The 21,268-nt window shown below is 52.7% G+C and overlaps 1 protein-coding gene across 1 annotated transcript in view; it reads right to left on the bottom strand.

The window, feature by feature from the left end:
* Positions 1 to 21,268, bottom strand: part of ADAMTS2 (ADAM metallopeptidase with thrombospondin type 1 motif 2) — a 247,397-nt gene that overhangs the window by 75,557 nt on the left and 150,572 nt on the right. Inside the window, exon 4 of the mRNA XM_060144439.1 lies at positions 18,593 to 18,795. Coding sequence (XP_060000422.1) covers positions 18,593 to 18,795 — 203 coding nt within the window. The remainder of the gene's footprint in view (positions 1 to 18,592; positions 18,796 to 21,268) is intronic.

Here is a 21,268-nt window from a genome sequence, read left to right as displayed (position 1 = left end):
ACCTGGATTCCCACTCACAAGCCCTCCTGGTGGCCTCACCTGAGGCCCGGCCCCCTGCAGCCCCCTCCCAAGCGGGTGGGACCCCCACAGTGACCAGGTGGCCTGGGACGTCTTCTTGCTCATTACGGTGGTGTGGCAGAATCCCCCCACCTGCAAACGGGTTCCCCTCCAGTGTCTGGCTCCCAATCCCCACGTTGCGACTCATCAGGAACAGAAAGGGCAGAATACAGGGCTTGTGGGCCATGGAGGAGGCTGGCTCTGCTGAGGAGTGGGCCCTGCCCTGCCCCGCCAGGGCCACGCCAACTTTTCAGGGGGCTGTGAAATTGCCATAGCCCCCTGAGGCCAGCTGCATCCCACTCTCCACAGGTGCTGCCGGTGAGGCCAGAAGCCAGCAGGGCCCGCTGTGGTGTAGAGACCCCTGGGAATAAGTAAGATGCCCAGTAAAACACTTGCCTCCATAATAGGGACACAGCTACAACATTTCCGCCAAGCAGAGAGCTAACAGACATGGCACAAAGAGCCACAAAGACAGAAGGCAGCTTCCAAACATCTCCCTCCCAACTCCCCCCTTCCCGTCCCTTGACTCCCATTCCATCTCCTCCACAGGTAGACAAGGAAGCAGCACCTTCCCACCTCGTGTCTCCCCCACGGTCATTCTTCACGATGGTCACCACTCAGAAAAGGTCTGACCTCCTGCTTCCTCTGCCTGAAACCCTCAATGGCTCCCCGGTGCCTTCAGAAACAGGCCTCAGCCCTCAGCCTGGCACTTGGGGCCCTCTCTAAGCTGGCCCTGGCTGGCTTCTCTGAGCTCCACTTCAGCTACTTTCCTCCAGGAACCCTCACTTCTGACAGCTCTGCCTTCTCGGAAGCCAGCTGCCCTCTCCTGCTGCTTGTGCTATGGTTCATACCTGGAGTTCCCTCTCCAGCCTCTGAATTTTTTTTTGTGTGTGGCGCACGGGCTTAGTTGCTTCGTGGCACATGGAATCTTTCTGGACCAGTGATCGAACCTGTGCCCTCCGCATTGGCAGGCGGATTCTTTTTTTTTTTTTTTTTTTACATCTTTATTGGAGTATAATTGCTTTACAATGGTGTGTTAGTTTCTGCTTTATAACAAAGTGAATCAGTTTTACATATACATATATTCCCATATCTCTTCCCTCTTGCATCTCCCTCCCTCCCACCCTCCCTATCCCACCCCTCCAGGCGGTCACAAAACACCAAGCTGATCTCCCTGTGCTATGCGGCTGCTTCCCATACAAGAGCATTTGAAAAAACAAAGAGCAATAAATGTATTTCAAAGGAGGAGGGCAGTTACCCTCCCCCTACCGCCACCACAGGGCCTTCCCACTGCAACTGGGATAAAATCAAAGCCCTGCTCCCTCTTCTCAGGTTGCCCTCACCTTGCTCACCATGGTCCAGTCACTGACCTGTGAGCTCCTTACGCAGGGAGCCCATCCCTACCTCAGGGCCTTTGCACTTGCAGTGCCCTCTGGTTTCTCATCCTCCTCCCCCAGCACGACTGTCCCCTGTTCAAAGTGAGCCCTTAAAGTAGTTGCTCCCAGACTGGACTATGCACTTGATGTGGAGGCACCCCTCCTCCTCAGTCACTGCTGTGTCCCTAGCAGTGTCAAGCACACAGTAGGTGCTCAGTAAAGAGTTCCGAATGCGTGAATGAGTGAATAACGTTGGTAAACGTGAAACAAGAGGAAATGGGCAAAGTGTGTGACAGCAGCAGGGTGCATGATGCCCTGTAATGATCAAAGACCCAGCTAAGTGCCCAAGTGCCTCCCCACCCCCACCTGCCCTCCTGAGGCCTGTGTGCTCACCTCTGCTGAGACCGCAGGAGGAGGGGAAGCAGGGACAACGTCCTTGAGCCCTGTCTGAGAAATTGATCCTGGAATCTTTAAACCCTGGGGAAAGGTTCAAAGCCGCAGCCCTTCTCTGTGCAGAGAGAGGCCAAGAGCTCTCTTGTTTGGGGAAATACATCGTAATGCGCCTTTTGCTTATGCAAAGATGCAGTCAAGTTTGTGTTCTGGAATAGACAATAAGGAAGGACACAAGCTCTGCATGATAATGTAAAAGTTTGCTTTCTTTGTGGCAGAGTTCTACCCTGGGCAACCACTGAGCCCTGGCAGGTGCCCTGAGGCTGCTGGGCAGAGGTGACTTTCTCCCCTACCAGGGTGGAGGGACAGGTCGGGACAGAGGGGCTGGTCCAGGTCATGGGGCTCCTACTGAGGCAGGCAGGGGCAGAGAGGCTGTTTGGGTTCCCAACCCTTACGTCCAACTTTCAGGAAAGTTACCACCTCTTCCCTTGAGCCAAGCTTTGGCAACTAAGAAGGAGCCCGAGCACCCTGGGGGGAGAAGCCAGGTCTGGAGGAGTCTGTCGTGGGGCCTCAGGAGGTAGGCACATAGCCCGTTTTTCTTTGTGGCTTCTCCAGGAACCCTTGACATAACTGGGAAGAAGGCTGGTCTCTCTGAGCCCCCCAGGAGAAGGCTTGGACTGCCACGGTGGAGGTGGAGGTGAAGAAAGTGCTGTAGAACCTGGGGCAGAAAGTCTGCGGGCTTCCAGTGAGTATTTTCATTCGTGTGCATCTCATGACACATAAACGGGACTGCAAAAGCCCAGTCTCATTGTGAGAATAAACACTCCCTTTGCAGATCTTCTTTACCACTCGTTTCTCAGCAAATGCTTCATAGGCAAAGCAAGAACAAACACGACTCTGGCCTCTGCTCAAAATATCAAACTGTCATGAAATGCAAATGGGCAGGACAGGAATTACTAAGGTCATACGTACTGTGCACAAAAATGGGAGGCAGGTGGAGCCCCTTCTTCAGCCCCCAGGACCCCCACTGTGACTCCTCTCACGAAGGTGAAACCGTTCAGTCCCCAATCCTGCATGAGGCCACACTCTCCTGGGCCTGGGGACATCTCTGCAGGTCCCCAGGGTGGGGACGGGCTCCTCCACCCCCAGGCAAGTAGGTGCCTTGAATCTAGGTGGAGGCTCAACAAATGTTTACTGTGCAAATGAAGGAACAAAGATGCCTTAAACAGCTGCCCATGTTGGCACTGATTACTTCCAAGAAGCTGCCCATATCTCGTCACTTCATCAGGTTGCATGGGTTCCAGGGTGGGCTCGGCCACCATCTCACCCTGTGACTTGGGCTTGGTACTTTGCCTGTTTGAGCCACAGCTTCCTTATCTGTGAAATGGAGGCAATACTAGTTCTAGCCTCTCAGGCTGTATGGAGGACCGACCTCAACACTATATTTAAAGCATCCAGCAAAATCCCAGGCACACAGCACAGACTCAGTAGAGCTGTCATCAAATGACAGAAGGTCAAATACCCTGAGTCCTTTCTCCGGGCCCACCCTGGGCTCTCCTCAGGGCCACCGGGAAAGGCCTGCCTGGACTGCAGTGCACAGCCAGGCTGTTTTCCAGAGCCCATGCTGGGACTCACCAGGTATCCGTGTGTGACCCAGACCTGGGGTTCTCCCTGCCAGCTCCACCACAGGGTAGCCAATAGCCACACCACCACTTGGGGCCCAACCTTCCCACTCATCACCCGAGAACTCATCAGAAAGGGATAATGCCGCAGAACAGGGAAGGACGGACCCTGCTGAGGCCGCAGGACACAGAATAACTCATCTGAGGCCAAAGGCTAGAGCCCACCGTCCCCCCAAGGCCAGTTTGGAGGGCACAGACGGGAAGGAGAAGAGAGAAGGCAGGGATCTTGATTCTTGTTGGCAGCGGCCCTGGCCCTGGAGAGCACTGGGATGTCACCCATGAGCTCCTCAGCCCTCCCTGACCAGAGCCCTGAGGGCCTGGCTTGGAGTCTCCTCCAGAGGAAGCACTTCAGGGAGGCCCCTGGTGGCGACACCTCATGGCATCCTCCCCGGCCCCCCACCCCATCCCTGTCTCAGAGCCTGTGAGCACGACCCCACCCCTGTGATGCGAGCAACTGGGCACCAGCATGTCATTAGAAAAAACAATGATTTTTCGTCCCTCCTATAATTCATATTCTTCTGCTTCCCTATCACCATGTGACCCAAGGAAAGAAAGAGGGAAAATGCCACCATGGGGAGGGGGGCCATGGCACCTGGGAGGTCCCTGGGGAGGGGAACAGGGGAGAAGCAACTGCCCTGGTTTATGTAGGTTAGGGGAGGAGGCAGGAAGTCAGATCCAGGGTTATGGCCCCCCACCCCTGCTGCTGCCCCTCACACACCTTTAGGGTCAAACACAGATCCTGAGAGCTATGGGTCCTGCTCCCCACTTGGACCCTAAGATGAGACCACATTGCAAGAGCAGAGTCCCCTCCCAAGGTGGCTCTAGCAGGAGGTGAGAAACGGGAGGGTCTCGTGGGAGTAAACTGGCCTGGAACACCCCCAGCCCCAGCCCCTGAGAGGTGTGTGTGGGCTCCAGGAGCTCCTGCCTACGCTGGTCAGGGTGGGAGAGGCTTCAGACTGGATGGGTCATCACGGCACCAGACCTGGACCAGGTGGGGCTCAGCATACCGGAGCAGTCCAGGTAAAGAGTCTGGGGCCAGACCTGACAGCAAAAATGGCGAGGACTCAGGCCAGCCTCTCCCCACTGCCACTAGGGCCCCAGGGTCCCCCACGTGATGAGGAAGAAGGGAGGGATCCTGCCTACCAGGCACTGACACAGAAGAGACTAAGGAAACCCTGACCGTTCACACTGTCACCTGTGCCTTTGGCAAAGGCAAGGGGCTCACCAGGAAAGGTGAGCCTCCCAGAAAACTTCGCAAGCTTCAGAGCAACCCTCCTTGCAGCATCACAGCTCACTGCCAGAGTTGTCTGCCGCGAATATATCCTTCCTCCAGAGTGAAATCCCTCGGCACTATTCCTAACACCCAGAATGTAAGGAGTCACCTCGGAACACAGTGGGAAACACTCCTGTCCTGCGTGCAGCACATGGCCCCTCGCACCACGAGATTCTGTTTGAGCAGCTGCACTGTCTTTGCCAGCCTCTGTCCCCGGGCAGGGTGTGTTAACCACCTGGGTCCAGGCTGGGAACAGGCGCCCGGAAACGTGGAAGAAGAGAACAAATAGGCAGCTGAGAAGGTGGATGAACATACCCTGCTACACAGGGAGCCCAGAACCAAAGGCAGAAGGGCTGAGTTCTTGGACACGCAAGTACCTGCCCCAGGTCACTTCAGGGTCGGAAGGGCCATGGGAGCCCACAAGGCCCGTCTCATTGCTAGGCTAAGGTGGGGAGGGGCTGTCTCCAACTCACTCTGCGTGTACGGTGGACATCCCCCCAGAGCTTGCTGGGCTCACCTGGCTGCTGCTCGAGGATCCTCCAGGCCGTTCCCTCTGCTGCACCATCACGGCCTCATATCCCTCCATTTGTTTGTTAGTCTGCTGACTGCCACCTCCCTCCACTGGACCTGTCTGTGCCCACTGAGAGCTGGGGGCTCTTCTGCATCCTTAGCTGTTGCACCCTCAATGCCTAGAACCCAGCTGGCTCCCAAAGCTTCAGGATCAATTCAAGCTCCCCCGTTCTGGCCAGCTCTACCCTCCGAGGCCTCCCTGCCCTGCATCCCCATGTCTGTCCCACTCCAGGCCTCCCATTCCCAGGACACGCTGAAGGTCTACACAGAATTGCACCCTCCCCACCTTGTCCACTTCGGAAGTGCCAACTTGTGGTCAATCAGCTCAAGGCTCACCTCGGCTCTGACCTCCCCAGCCAGGCCCTTGTCCTTCTGGCTGCGCTAAGGCAAGCCAGTGTGTCCCCAAGAGAGCCAAGCTTCTCGAGGACAAGAGCTGGGCTGGTTTGGCAGATGTCGTGGATGAAGGAACAACGGCTGCACCTCGTTGGTCAGCTCTGACCTTCCCAGACCTGTGCCAGGTGCCTCCTCACAGCACTACCTTTCACCTCCTGCACCCTGCAAGTGAGCATTACTACCCCTGTTTACCTACTGGGGAACAGAGGCTCAGAGAAACTGGGAGATTCACCCATGTGAGCATGCGTGGGAACCAGGGCAAAGGGCTCTGGGGAGCAATTTGGCAAATCTGCTGAAATTAAAACTGTACATTCCTACGACGTGGTGATTCAAACTTCCAGCATCTATGGTGGAGACAAACAGCCTTGAGCATCAAGGAAGAAGGGACAAGAACACTTATGCTACTGGTACTTCTTTTTCACGGACAGATAAAGCCTATTTTTTAAAAAAATATTTATTTATTTATTATTTTGGCTGCACTGGGTCTGAGTTGCAGCATGCGGGATCTTTTAGTTGCAGCATGTGGGCTCTTAGTTGTAGCATGCACGGGGGATCTAGTTCCCTGACCGGGGACTGAACCCGGGCCCCCTGCATTGGGAGCACGGAGTCTTACACACTGGACCACCAGGGAAGTCCCAGATAGAGCCTATTTTTTATGGGAGTCGGTGGGACCACAGTCACTCTATGAGAATTCATTTACTCATTGATTTGTTCATTCACAAGACATTTCCTCAACACCTACTCTGTGCCTGGCTCGTCGCCAGGTGCTGAACATGCAAAACCAGGTAAATAGACCCTCTGAATCTGACATTAAATTTCTGGCATCTTTGTGTGAACCCCTAGCCCCCCTGAGACATGTCAACGAAGGGCCCCCTGGGCAGTGGAGGAGAACTCAAGGGTCACTCAGCTACAACTCCTGCAGCACAGGGGGCAGCCAAGGAGGAACCTGGATGGGAGGGACGGCCAGATGGGAAGTGGTGCTCTCTGCTCTTCTGGCTCGGCTGTCACCTTGCTGGAGCTTGTGGGAGACAAGCTCTGCAGCTGCCCAGAGCTGTCACCAAGGAGCGACACTACCCGGCCCTCCTCATTCAGAGGGGACTCTCACTCCTGCTTTGACAACTGCCAGCTCCCCAGGGAGGCCAAGGACAGGCTGCTCTGAGGCTTCCCTCATCAGCTGTCAGGGGGCCTCCCAGAGTGGGGAGGGAGGTGTGGGGGAGTCCAGGGGGCAGGAGAGTGCTGCACACTTCAGGGAAGAAGAGGCAGAGGTAAGGACAGGCCTCGGCTCCCCCCAGCAGAACGTTCTCCGCTTGCATCATCATCCCTGGGAGGAGGGGGCATCTACTGTCCACCCCCGTCCCCACTGGAATGTGACTTCATGCAGGCAGGGCATCAGGCCTGCTAACACGACATTCTCTGCACCTAGAACTGTTGTCTGGCACATAGCAGGTGTTCTAGAGACATGCACTAAGTGAATGAGTGGGTGGGTAGGTGAGCAACCCTAGAGAGAACAGGAAGACACAACAGATGAAGAAGCCAAGGGGAAGAGCCAGGAAAGTCATAGATGGAAAAGACAGTCGGGGCCGTGGGCAGCGGGGAGAGGCCTCGCACCCAGGCCACACAAGTATGGGAATCTCATCTTCCACACCCTACCTGTGCCACCCAGCCTCTCTGAGCCTCAGTGACCTTACCCAGGAAAGGGAACCTCACAGGGCCACGGGGCAACGTAGAGCCATCATATAAGTGCCTCCTTGCCTGGGGCCAGCATGTGTGAAAACTCAGCCTCTTAGGCCATAGGGAGAGGCATTTCCAATAGTAAAATGCATGAACCCCAAACTCCCTAAGAGAGATGTTTCTGTCTCTTTAGACCCCAAAGCAAACTCATGACTCCCCTGACAGTATGTTGGTGGATCCCAAGCCCCTTAGCCTGGCACAGAAGGCTTTGCCAACCTCATTCCTGCCTCTCCCCAAGCACCCTACACTCCAGTCGGGCCCAACCTTGCACTGTGATGTGGAGATGCCGCTGAGCCTTTACACCATGCTCCCCTCCTGGTCAACTCTGCCTCTGCATTAGGGGCAGCGCAAGGGGCCCTCATCTGGGGCACCCTTCCCTGTGACCCTGTGGTACTTGCATGATCAGCAGGCATATTAACCAGGATGAAATTATGTATTCCTTGCCCTGCTCCCCACCCCTCCCGTGTTCCAACCTCTCTGAGCACAGGAACACGACTGCCTGCTTCTGCACCCCAGTGCCCAGAGTGGGGCCCATTTAGACCAGGGTTCTGAGAGCGCCCAAGGAGCGAATACATGACCGGGGACAGCTCACACTTGAGGCATGCTCTCCATGTGCCCAGAGTGCCACTAAGCACTTTTCTGGTGTTTAACTCAAGCCATGCTCACAACAGCCCTAGGAGGTGGCACTAATTATCCCCCATCACGGCATACAGCAGGGCAGGGCAGGCAGTCGCTTCCTTTCTTCTAGGCCTGAAGGAACAATCCACCCGCTGACCGGCCAGTCATGTTCTGATTCACTAGTGCAGTGTGAGGTCTTAATTTCAATTTGTTGCCAAATTAGATTTCCTGTAAAAGCTGGATTTCCAGCTTCTCGGTGGGGTGGGGTGGGGAGCTCACAGGAGTGTGCCTGTTTATTCCTAAATGACCACAAGTGAATGGAACCCAGGAGGGGATCTCCAGAGGTGTAGCCTCTCCTGTCGCCCCAGTCCCCACCACTCCCTATTGTCCACAGCCTAGACATCCTGATTAGGCCTCCTGCCTGGCTCCTGTCAGCATCTGAGAGGGCTGCCCTCTTCTAAGTACTGTATCAGCCTCACACACTGCTGGCCCTGATAGTCATACTTCCTGGTGGCACACAGGGCCATGCTCTCAGGCCAGCGGGACAAGCATGAGGAACAGGAACAGTGCCAGGAACGTCCGGCTGTGGCCACAGCACCAGCAGACCCTGGGGCCTGGGGAGCTGCCGTATGACAGTGGGAACTTCTTCTCCGCATCCTCACATCCTTTGCTACGGCCAGGCCCAAACCCAAATGTGTCTCTCTTGCCCCAGGAGCGCTGCTTGCTTCCCTTCAGCTTAAGGGAACCAAGTTTTAGTGTCCAGTTTCAGAGATGTTTTTCTCTTCCCCAGGAACCAGAGCCAGAGACACGTGAATGGGACTTGGGTCTGCGCTTTCCCCCTGGCGGGTTTGCAGCTCTGTGGCCAGTTCACAAGATCACCCCCGAGAGAGCAGAAAACATTCCTGTCCTGTCACTGCCTTCCCCACCATCACCACGTGTCCCCAGCATTCTTGGAAGTTGATGAGAACTGGAGCCCATGTGCCTCTGATTGTTTGCAAATCCTGGCAAGGCTTTGGTGAGCCCAGGCCAATTTCTGGATTAAATTAGAAAAGAAAAGAGGGAAAATATCTGAATCCTGGCACAGACAGAAATCATTCAACAAAAAATGTTTAATAACATACTGTACAGAGGACTGATCCCACACTAGGAAGGGTCAAAGGGTATGGCCTCGGCTCTGAAAGCTCAGAAGCCCCTTTGGATCCCATGTTCTCCATGAGCCTAAGGAGTGTGTCTGCCCCTGACAGAAGAGATGCTTGGGGTGGGGGTGGGGGCAGAAATTCTTCCAGAACCTGAGCAATTAGCCCAGGTGGGAGGGGCAGATCTGCTGACCCAGAAATCTTGCTCCTCCTACTATGTTGTTTTAAAATGCTCACTCAGTTGCTTTAAAAAGAATCCCCAAAGTGACCTCACAGACCCATTCAGCTGGCAAAGCTGGGGTGGGGGTGTGCTGGGGTCTGAGCAGGCAGAGGGTGGAGCTCAGCTCACGTGTGAGGTTCCTGCAATGGCCAGCAAGAAAGGGTTGCTCTAGCTGCCGGGGCTCAGAGGCCTGAAGAGGGAGAGAGGGAGCTTGTCTCCGGGGGTACCTCTTGTCAGTGAGTGTGCCAGTCTTTATGGATCAGAGTGTGCGGGAGGTTTAAAGATGAAGAAACCAAGTTTAGGGCAAGGCGGGAACTTTGCCAGGTAGGTAAAAGCCAGGATTAGGATGCAACTGCTTCTGACTCCAAAGCTGGTCCTCATTCTACGCCCAGTGCTTCCCTAACACGTATGCCCGTGTGCACTGACAACGGTGGGAGGCAAATGCAACTATAAAGCGCTGGGGCCACAGCTCAAGGTGAGCCCTAAGCAAGTAGAAGATTTCTTTACACCCTGAGAGAGAATACTTCTTGAGACCCAGATAGTGGTTTTGTGGGCCGTATGGTCTCTGTCCCAACTACTCAGCTCCACCATTGTAGTACAAAAGCAGCCATAGATGATTCATAAATGAATGTCATGGCCACGTCCCAATAAAACTTTATTTTCAAAAACAGATGATGGGCCGGATTTGGGCTATAGTTTTGGCAACCCTGCTTTAGATGCTCCAGTTTATCTTGAAAAATTCAGGCGAATTTTGCTTTAACTCAGTAATATGTCCCAGTTTACTTTCATATAAAATTGATGTTTTAAAATGCTTGCCATTCGGAAAAAGTGGCACTTTAGGGGGAGACACCTCACATCTGCACCGTGGCCTCAGCAGCCTCTGGCAGGCCTGCTGAGAGGACGTGCTCCCACGAGCAAAGAGCCGTCTTCTGGGGCAGGTCATCACCCAACACACTGGCCTGTCTCACATCTAGAAGGAGTGCAAGCGGACCAGCAGCTCAGTCAGGCAGCAGTGCTAGGTCTCTATGGATCCTGAGAGCCCGAGCAACCACCAAGGCCTCTGGTTGCTCAGGGAAGTGTAGGATTGAAATTAATGCTTTAGTTAAATGCTATAAGCCATATAGGAAGCACTAGTCTTGTGCCTAAGTTTTATATTTCTTGAAGTCTTGGCATGAATAGGTTTTACTTTTTAAAGTGCATTTGTAAACATATTACTTTAATAATGGCTCTCGAGTCTTCCCCGAAGGCATTCCTCCCTGGCCTCCCATTCACCTGAGCCCAGAGAAGACCCACTGTCCACGCCTGACAAGGTAACTGGAGGTGCCGCGAACATGAGGGCTGCGTCACTGCATGGCTCCTTGGGGTGCCACAGCACTGAGTTTGAAAGCACAGACTAGCTCCAGGGCTGGTACCAGAGTCAGCAGCAGGCACATTCAGGAGTGTTGACTGCCTCCCAGCCTGGGAGCTCCAGGCTAGGCAGGAAACCCGTTTCCAAGGAAGAGGGGTCAACAGGACCGCAGTTCCCAGTGCAGAGGGCGGCCCGGGCAGGGGGGAGTTCCTTGTCCTCAGGGCTGAGCCTGGTGAAGGTCAGAAGATGAGCCACAGTTGAAGACTCGGGAGGAGCAGGAACGGGAGGGCGGCAGGGGGAGGCCAGCGCTGGAGAGGCACACCTAAGTAGGGGACCAAGGCGGGACCCAGCAGCAGTGTGGGGCATGGGCCCTGGAGGAGCCAGCATGGCTGGAGGGGCCGCACATCTGCCAGTGCTCCCCGCTCCATCCTCACAGCCTACTGGTGGTGGGATCGAGACCCCTCCTCCCTCAAACATGTGGATGGGGGCTCTCCGGCAGCCTTCTCCAAGGGGTCCCAGCTTCTCTGGCCCGGTTAAAGGACCCTGGGCCCAGGACACAGGGCCTTATCCTGGGTTTGCCAGCAATCTCAAGGCTACGGTGTACGAGAGGTAAAAATCAGTGCAGATGACCCCAAGGGATGAGGCCTCAGCCCACAGCCTGGCCTCAGTGCTCAGAAGGCACCAGCTTTCTTCATCTGGGCAGAGAGCTGAGAGCGGTGGTAGGTTTGAGCTGAGCCTCCAGATGAGTAGAGGATGGGGATGGGCCATAAGAACGGGGCCGAGGCAGGAAGCACAGGCTCAGGTTCCTGGGTTCAGGGGCGAGTGACCAGGGCCCACGCCCAGGAGGGCTCTGCACTTGGGCTTAACGCTCTGTGGTTACCATCTTGAAATTCATTATTTTATCTTTGCATTTGTGTTTTGTGAGTGAAATCCGCTGGGACAGGGAAGCCTTGGCTCACACGTGGTCCCACTTCCACAGGACAGGCTCTTGTCTTCCTACTCCCCACTCAGTGACCACTACAGGGGCCTGCATGCAGGTGCAGGGAGGGTCAGGTGGACACATGTGCCCTGAGGCATCTTGGGGCAGGGCATGACCTGGGTTGGGGCTGGGAGATGCCCTGTGTTCTCTCAGTGGCAGCTGTCGGGAGACAGGACAGGCAGCTGTCAGGCCCCGGGGGCACGCCCTGCATCACTGGCCAGGACCGGGGGCCCTCAGGGAGTGCTCCCTCGTGGCTCCACTCCTGGGGGGGCCTGTCTTCCTCCTCCCAACCTTCTTAAGTCTGGTTGGTGCTTTGTCTGAACTTCTGGTAAGCCTGCGGCACCCTTCGGGCACAAGCCATAAAGTACAAATCTGTTTAATTTTGGTGATTCCCCATGCTGGTTAAATGTTCTAATATCTGCATTTAAAACAGGCCTTGTACAATATAAAGATGAATGGTAAAATGCATGATTATAACTAAAAATCCTAATTTTTCTTCGCTTGGAGTGATAATAAATAGAAAATTTTAAAATCTTGACAAGTTGAAAGACTGTATACGAAAGGAAAAGGCTTTGTATAGGTACCTCTTATGACACTTTTTCCTGCTCTTTGAATAAGAGAACCACATTTTCAGTTTGCACTTGGCCCCGGGAGTTTTGTACCCAGGAGACATTCTGGGTGTGGGGTTGCCGCAGCTGAATGCACAGCAAGAATCGTCAGGTGGTCAGTGAGGGCTGGGGTTTGGGAAATGATGCTGCTGACAACAGGCCATGGGAGTCACTGTTGGGGGCAACCAGAAAGAAACTCCAAGAAGATTAACTTCTGGAGAGGGCATGAAATGCCAAAGACCGCCCCCAAGGGAAAAACCAGGGAGGAAAAGATCTCAGGACATGACTACACACAAAAATGTAAGCCATCAACAAACCAACCCCAAACAAAATAAAACAAAAGGCAAACAACAAAACTGGGGAAAACATTTCCCACACAAACATCAGACAAAAAATTAACCTATTTTAATATAACAGTTCTTCAGATTAACACAAAAGAAGCTAAACTCCCAGTGGAATAAAGAACATGAATAGGCCAATCATAAAAATATAAGATGATCACTGTTTTAAAATATATATATATATATATATATATATATATATTTAAATGGGACCTCCTTACCATCAAATACCTACAACTTACAACAAAAGTATATCCCTGTTGTAGTTAGCAAACTGCCAAAGCTAAAAAGGATTTGGTGGTGTGAAGAGGTGAGGAGATGGGCATTTACTCAATGGAACATGAATAGGTGAAAATGAACAGAAAGCTTTCTGACACAGAAAACTTTAAACTGCACATAACTGTGGACCAAGAATTGTACGTTTAGGAACTTAGTTTAAGGAAATAGTAAAGGATGAGTAATAGTTTCAGCTATAATGATATTCATTACTATTAGTGGCCAAACTAACATCTAAAAGGGAAATAAATTTTGTTACGTGAGTCATATAAATAATCAATTACCTAAAAAGTATGCTACAGTCACGTGGTGCAATGTTATGCCATCATTAAAATGAAGTACTAGGCAATAATTGATAGGAGAAAACATTCACAAACCTATATGAATATATTCTAATTTTCCATCATAAATAGTATATGGTACATGTTAAATATAGCATATTTTAATAAACAAAGAATGTTACTTTTCTAGACTTGACGAAGAAAAGAAGGAAACTGGACCTCGAAAGAGGTGCTTGAATGGGTTTGTGGGAGGGTTCTGAACACCATGAGACCCCTTCTACATCCAGGTGGCTCTCTCGAAATGCTCAGCAAATATTTCCAACCCTTCTGACCCTCGAGAGTCTGAGGTGGAAAGAGGGATGGATTAATTCCCATTTTCCTATGAAAAAATGGGCATTAAATGTCTTGCCCATTAATGTTGGAAGGAAGTAGCACCTCTAGCAATTTCCTACTGCCCTTAGAGTCACATCCAAGTTCCTCTATTGACTGGCCTTCCTTGCCTCCAACTTCCCCTCTTACTTGGGCCCCTTGTTCCCCACATTGGCCCTATTTCACGGCTGACATAGAGTTGATGCCCAGTAAACATTTGCTGATTGTACTGTATGGACAGGAGCTGTGTGTATTAGAATAGGATGGGCTGTATTGCAGTTAACAGAGAATCTACCACATTTCGGTGGCTTAATACAGTAAAGGCTGGTGTGTGTTTCCTTGCACACATCACAGGCTTATGCAGGTTGGGCGGCCCTGCCCCATTTTGCCGCTGCAGCTACTGGGACATGTGACTTCCAAGGTCACTGTGGTAGGACAGAGAGAGAGGAAGTGGACACACTGGCTCTCAACTGCCTTGGCCAAGAGGCGACCTACGTCATTTCCTTCCACACAGGCCGTTAGCTAAAACTAGCCACACAGCCCCAAAAATGAGGTGCAAGGGAGGCTGGGAAATGGAAGGGAGGGGAGCATGTGGATATTTGATGAACCTGAAATGTCGGTGTCACACCAGGACCCACGTCCCAGCCCAGGGTCTGCCACAAAGAGACCCCAAAGGGAGTCCTGCAAGCAGAGTAACTGAACGATGAGGGAGACCAAGCTGGCTTAGAGCTGCCAGGGCTGAGCCACGCCGACACCTGGCCCGACACCTTGGCCTCTGCTGCTCCTTGGAGCCCACATTCCCCAGGTCTTTTGCCATCGGGACATCCCACCTGACCCTCCTCCCAGGGCTTCTGTGACCTCCCTCAGGGGACAGACTGTCCGCCCAGGGCTGGCCCCCAGTCTTGGGAGCTGGGAATACTTCCATCCTCGTCCTGGCTGTCCTCACTGCTGACCAAATGCCTCACTTGGAGCACAGTCTGGGCCGGCTGCTGCCACATCTGTCCTGCACGTTGCTGCTTTGGCTCCAAATGCTGGGAAGCCCCAAGACCAGCTGTGCGCTTACAAGAAGAGGGAGCCCTACCCTGGCCAGGCCTTGTAGGGTCACATGGGGCTCTGGCTGCAGCTTCAGGTGGGCCAGCACCTACCGGGTCTAAAGGCCCCCACACCCAGGGCCACCCACACTGCCATTTAGCGCCATGTGCTGGTCAAGTTCAGAGGAAGGGCACAGCAGGCAGAAAGTAGAATGGTGCTTCCCAAGGGCTGGGGAGAGGGAGCAATGGGAGTTATTGTTTAACGGGTACAGAGTGTCAGTTTTGTAAGATGAAGAGAGTTCTGGAGATGGGTGGTGGTTGGGTGCATAATAATGTGAGTACACTTAATGTCACTGAACTGCTCCCTTATAAACAGTGAAGATGGTAAATTTTATATATATTTTCATAATTAAAATTTGTTTTAAATTCTATTGGAACGTAATTAAATTAAAATTTCAGTTCTTCAATTACACGCCACATTTCAAGCGCTCAAGGGTCAGGGTGGCTAGTGGCTGTTGTATTGGACGTGCAGAATTAGAGCATTTCTAGCAATGCAGAAAGTTCTATTGGACAACACTGCTAAAGAAGCTTATCTTTTCTCAAATATTCCTGCCTCCTCAATCCCCCTCCTCCCCAAGACCACCAAAGGGCTCATGTGCCTTAGATCATCCCCAGGGACTCTTCCCAGGGCATGCAGGTACCCTGGATGAAGACACTGAGCCTTAGAGGGTATGGTCAAGGCAACACAGGATCCAAGCAGGGGCCCTCACCTCCCTCAACCACACTGCACTCTTACTGTGGGAGCTCAGGTTGGAGGTACAGATACCCCCCACTGCCGTGTCTCCCTGAGCTCAGGAATGTCCACCAGGCCCTCTGTCTCTGCAGGACCAGCCGCTGTGCCTGGAACAAGCAGCACTTGCATGATGCAGCAGGGGAAAAAAGGCACGGCCCAAGTACTCTTTCTCAGCTCCTCCAATTCATCTCCTAAAATCCCTTTCTGTTATGATCAAATTTGTTTCAATTTAAGAATTTTTATATTTCTCATGCTTTTCAAGAAACTAACCAAACCACACCCTTATCCAAAATTGAGGTACAGTTGGATCACGGGGGTGTAAATGAATACATTGAAGTTAACCGGCAAAACCAAGACAAAGTTCTAGACTTCCTCCTACCAGCTCATGGGCATAAGGTGTGTGCGACAAGGGACCCTCCACACCAGGGAAAAGGCGGATTTGATCCACCAGCCTCAGGAAGACACTCAGAGTCTTTGCTGTACTTGTCAAGAATAATTCTAAACCTGCTGTCGCTAAACTAAATATTGTCATCGTCATGATAGCAAAACCACGTTTATTTAGAGACTGTAAAGCACATTCACCTTCATCATCTCATTTAATCCTCACCAACAACTCAAGATGAAAATTATTGCCCATTTTAAAGATGAGAAAACCAAGGCTTAGAAGACTGAAGCCCATTCTCAGTGACATACCTGGTAGTGGTGGGGTCAGGGGTAACCCAGGTGCAAAATAATAAGAAATATACATCTGGTCTCTGCCCCTCATTCCTGGCACAGACCTCCTAAAACACTTGTAATTTCCTTAATGATAGGGGTGAGAGGAGCATCTTTTGTTATTCATAATGTGCCCCTTTCAACCTTACCTGAGTTTATGTTAATGAAGCGATTCTTGGTGGGCCCCTAGATAGTTCAGGATGGGGGCTGGTAGCCAGAGGAACCAACTGTATGATTAGAGAGTTGGAACTTTCAGCCCCACCCCCAACTTGCAGGGAGAAGAGAAAAGCTGGAGATTGAGTTCAATCACCCATGGCCAGTGATTTCACCAATCATGCCTGCAAAATAAAACCTCCATAAAAACCCTAAACAATGAAGTCTGGAGAGCTTCCAGGTTGGTGAACACATCGAGTTGCTGGGATGGTGGTGCATCCAGAGAGGCCATGGAAGCTCCACGCACCTTCCCCATGCCTTGCCCTATGCATTCTTCCATTTAGCTGTTCCTCAGTTGTGTGCTTTATAATAAACCGACGACAGTAAGTAAAGTGGTTTCCTGAGTTCTGTGAACCGTTCTAGCAAATTATTGAACTTGAGGAGCTGGTTGGTAAGAAGCACAGCTGACAATCTGGGAGTTGAGCTCGGCATTTGAAGTGGGGCCCATCTTATGAGACTGAGCTCTTACTCTGTGGGATGTAGGCTAATTCCGGTGTGAAGAAACAAGTAGTTTACCAGGATTCAGGACTCTCGAATTCCACAACCAGTCCTTTTGTCCGCTGGGTTGGAGGGCAGTATAATACTTGGGGAAAGACGTATATTTTGAAGGCAGACAAGATTTTATATCTACCAATTTTATAGTTAGTGTGAAGATTTCCAAAGATAATGCATGATAAGTGACTAGCACAAGCCTGGCACACAGATTCACATATTAAGAGCTCAATATTTGTAGCCATCATGGTATTATTATTACTATTATTATATTAAAGTTACTTTTCAAAAATAAGTGAGATTAAGTGTGACACCACTCTCCAAAATAAAATAACATCTGCAAACAGACTTCGGCCCTGCTTTGCAGATGAGATGGCTGCATTCCAGAGGGTCAGTGACTTACCTAAGGCAGGTGGAGAGGAAGACAGGCCGGCAGGCAGGGGTTTACTCCTGGTCCAGTGACCAGCTCATTCATATCCTCCTTCTTGCCCCTGACCTATCTCTTCACTAGGGCTCTGGGAGGTCTTGCCCAAGGATCAGCTGAATTCCCAGGGGCTCACCATGGCCCAGGAAGCAGAGCTGAGAACCAGGCCAGGAGTAAATGTCCTACCCCCTCACTGCTCGCCACCAGCTGGACCTCTGGAGGACCCAGTTCACTGACAGGCTGGGGAGCAGCCCTGCCTGCTGTAGAGCCCCCTATCCCCTGGGCTTCCCTGCCCACAAACAGCCCCCTACAAGCCCAGGCTTCCTTCCACAAATCCACTCCTCCCACAATGCTGGGCCCACAGCGTGTCCTGGTTGCAGGCCCACTGCATCTCCCTCCAACCCCTAATATTCTCCCAGCAGGGCTCAACTGAGGCACCAGGCAGTGAGGGGCAGGATCTCCACACCACCCCGGGCAGAGGCAGGAACTGCATTTTCTACAAGGTCAGCATCCTATACCTCCTGGGGTGGAAGGGGCTGGAATGAGGGGAGGGGTAACAGCTTAATCTCTCAGGATTGGGTAGACAGGGCAGGTGTCCCGTGGTGCCACAGGAGGCTTAGGTGGCACCCAGTCACCCAGTTAAGGAGCCCAACCTCACAGGGAGAAACGGATGCTCTCTTCCATCTTCACTTCCTCTAACTACCTCAAGGAGAAACCTCGGATGGGTGTCGGTCTGTCTGTCCTCCTCTCTAACACACACTAATCTCCCATTTGAACATCGCGGGCTGTGGTGCAGATCCGGCAGAAGGCAGGACTGTCTAGCTGGATTTGAATAACATCGCTTTGCATTTTACTTCTAGGTTACCTTTACGATAAAGCGAGGTTGCCTTTGTAAATAATTTTAAGTTTTAAAAAAAGTCAGTTGATTTACAGGAAAATACACAGCCTTTACCATGTGGGTATGATGAAAAATTAAGAAAACTGGTACACAAATGACGAGTTTCTGGAAAGCTGCCTTAGCATGTAAACAGCCTTGCCAAGTCAGAACCACCCCCCTCCACCCGCCCTTTGCAGAGGAGAAAACTGAGGTTCAACAAAATCGATGGGAGGGTCACCTTTTCTCACCTGTAGACCCAGACAGCCTTCCTGTGACCATGTCACTCATCCCCAGCTCCACCAGGAAACCGTGGCAAGCACAGCTGCCCTGGCCCACCTGCACCCCTAGCCTCCCAGCCCCACCCCCAGTGCCCTGCCCCTGCCACCCCACCCCCACTCACAATGTTCATGAGGGTGAGCAGGTACTTCTGCACATGCTCCTTCCCGTGGAACTGGACCACAGAGTCATCCACCCCCAGCAGGACCTCGATGTTGTAGTCGTCGTCGGCAGCATGTCTGCGCACCCTCTGCCTGGAGCTGTTGACTCGCTCCTCCAGGATGCCCAGGGCATGGCTGAAGCTGTCCAGGCTACCCGGGAAGATCCCTGGAAGGAGAGAGGACAAAGCCTGTAGCAGCAGCCCAGGCTCACCAGGGACACCGCAGTAGGACAAACCCCCACTCAGATGCAACTCGGCACCTGCCAGGTGCCAGCTTGGCCATCACCTTGTCATCATCACAGCACCCTAACCGAGGGCATTTCTGTCCCCATTTCAAAGGAGAGCAAACTGAGGTTCAGAGAGGGTAGCAGTGATGTACCAAGTCAGCTCAGACCCAGCAGCATGCAAATCCACAGCTCGGCCATCACAGAGGCCAGGTTTGGCACCCAGCAGTGAACAGAGAGGGTGGGAAGCTGAATGGGCAGGGTGGACTCTTTTCACCCATTCACACACTCGCACACTCCCCAAGGGCCACCCAGTGCCAAAGAGCTGGTCTCCCAGGCTGGTCTCCCCATTTATAACCGGGGAAACTGAGGCCCAGCCCGGGTGGTATGTGTTTCACAGTGTCTTTTCAGACAGCTCCTCTTCTGGAACTTTCTGCTCAGTCCCTGGTTGGAGCTAGGTCCCTCATCTCTGTTCCAGGCCCGCCCACTCAACTCCTGGGTTGGGGCCAGGCCATGGGTGACCCCGACCCCAGAACTGTGCCTGCCCCTGATGCCAAGTGCCAAAGAGATGAAAGGTTGCCTGACTGAATCATGCAGGAATCAGGATGAGCCCCTCTTATGACAACTCCCCCACAGTCTGCCTGGCAGAGGCTCACTCCGTCCCCCACAGGCTAAACACCTGGCTCAGAGCGGGGCAGACCATCTGGGGCATGGGGCCTTAGGGGCCACAGCTGAGGGGGCCAGGGGCTGGATTGCATCAGGCCCAGGACCCCAGGATGTCATTGCACCATCTGCAGGGCTGCAGCATCTGTCTCAATCCCCTTCTACTTTCCCACTGGGCCTGGAGCCCACCATGGACCAATCCTGGCCCCTACCTCTCAGGATTGCAGCTGAGCTGGCCAGGCCGACCTTCAGCATTGCCGGTAGCCACAGACCACACTGTCCAATTAGTCCCAGTGCCAAAGCCTCTGGAAGCCCCTCACAACCCTGCGCTGGTCTATGTGTCCACGCCAGGTCCTTGACCCCAGGGTCCTGCCCCTCCTTGGCACTCCTGGTAGGGGGAGGAACAGGTGTGTCTCAGAGACTCTTGCCCTGGGAAGGACCTAGGACCTCAGGTTATCATGACATCACCAAAGAGTCTTCCAGAACAATTCTTCTCACTTGTCCCCTAAGCTCTTTTCCCCGGTCTCCTCTGGAGGCACAGTGAGGCAGCCAGGCCCTCCGAGTATGTCTCCTCATCCAGTGCTGACAACAGGCCTCTTTGATGTGCGTTATTGCCTCCATTTTACAGACCAGAAGACTGAGAGAGCTCCCCAGCCAGCCAGAAGCTCTCTTCTTTACACCTGCTGTCTGTTAGGTTTCAGGCACAAACCTGCAACCTGGCTATGGAAGGAAGAGTGGGAGTGAAGGAGCAGCAGAGGGGGAAGGGCTGCACAGAAAAGAGGAATGGGCTAGTGCCAGGGCTGAGCATCTGCTGGCATTCCTTACCTCCCGGGGTCCTTGTGCCCCCGCCCCAGCCCTGTAGTCCCCCATGTCTACCCCGTATGCACAGGCACACACACACTCCACACACACGCACACACATGCACACGGCAGGCACTGCCCAGGACCACTCCAGGGAGAGCGCCAGTGCAGAGCTCATCCTTCTGCTGTGCTGTCTGGAGGTAATTCAGGGCCATCCTTGCTGCTCCCAGGGGAAACATCAGCTACTTAAACCTGACAGTGGGTTTGAGGAATTGCTACTCTATTTTTACACATTTATTTCTTTGCATTTTCAACAAGCAGGGACAGCTCACCTTCAGAACCACCTTGGGAAGCAGAAAGATGGTAATTTCCATAAAAAGCTCTTCCCAGGGAAGAGGCTGGATGTTACCCCCTGCCCCTGTCAAGCCAGGGGTCACTGACAGGTGGTCCCTGAGCAAAACCAGACCATGGGGGTGCCTGTTAGGGCCATGTGGTGTTTTTTAAATACCTTATTTGGTTGACAGTATTTCAAAATTTGGAGATTTCATGTTAAAACCTAGAATAGCCAGCTTATCTGAGAAATTAAGAAATGGAGTCACTGTAGAGGGGGAGGGGAGTTTACACTGAGCTGTGGAGTGACAGCCATGCCTGGAAACAGGACACAGGGGCCCGCTGCCTGGCCTGCCGCCCTTGCTGCCCACTTAACCTCTGAAGGCATCAGAGTGTGCCCCCAACCCTAACCCAAGAAGTCACCGTGCAGTGACTCCTCTTGACATTTTCTGGGGGAGGGAATGGGGCTGCAACCAGGCCAAGGCTGGCTAGGGTACATCTTGTAGCTGCTTCTGCTGAACAAGCTCAGTTTTTTGTTTTTTGTTTTTTTTTTTTTTTTTGCAGTACACGGGCCTCTCACTGCTGTGGCCTCTCCCGTTGCGGAGCACAGGCTCCAGATGCG

Source organism: Lagenorhynchus albirostris, chromosome 3 (assembly GCF_949774975.1).
Source record: "Lagenorhynchus albirostris chromosome 3, mLagAlb1.1, whole genome shotgun sequence".
Lineage (NCBI taxonomy): Eukaryota > Metazoa > Chordata > Mammalia > Artiodactyla > Delphinidae > Lagenorhynchus > Lagenorhynchus albirostris.
Note: the sequence above shows the minus strand (reverse complement) of the source record. Positions and strands in the feature narration are given on the sequence as shown.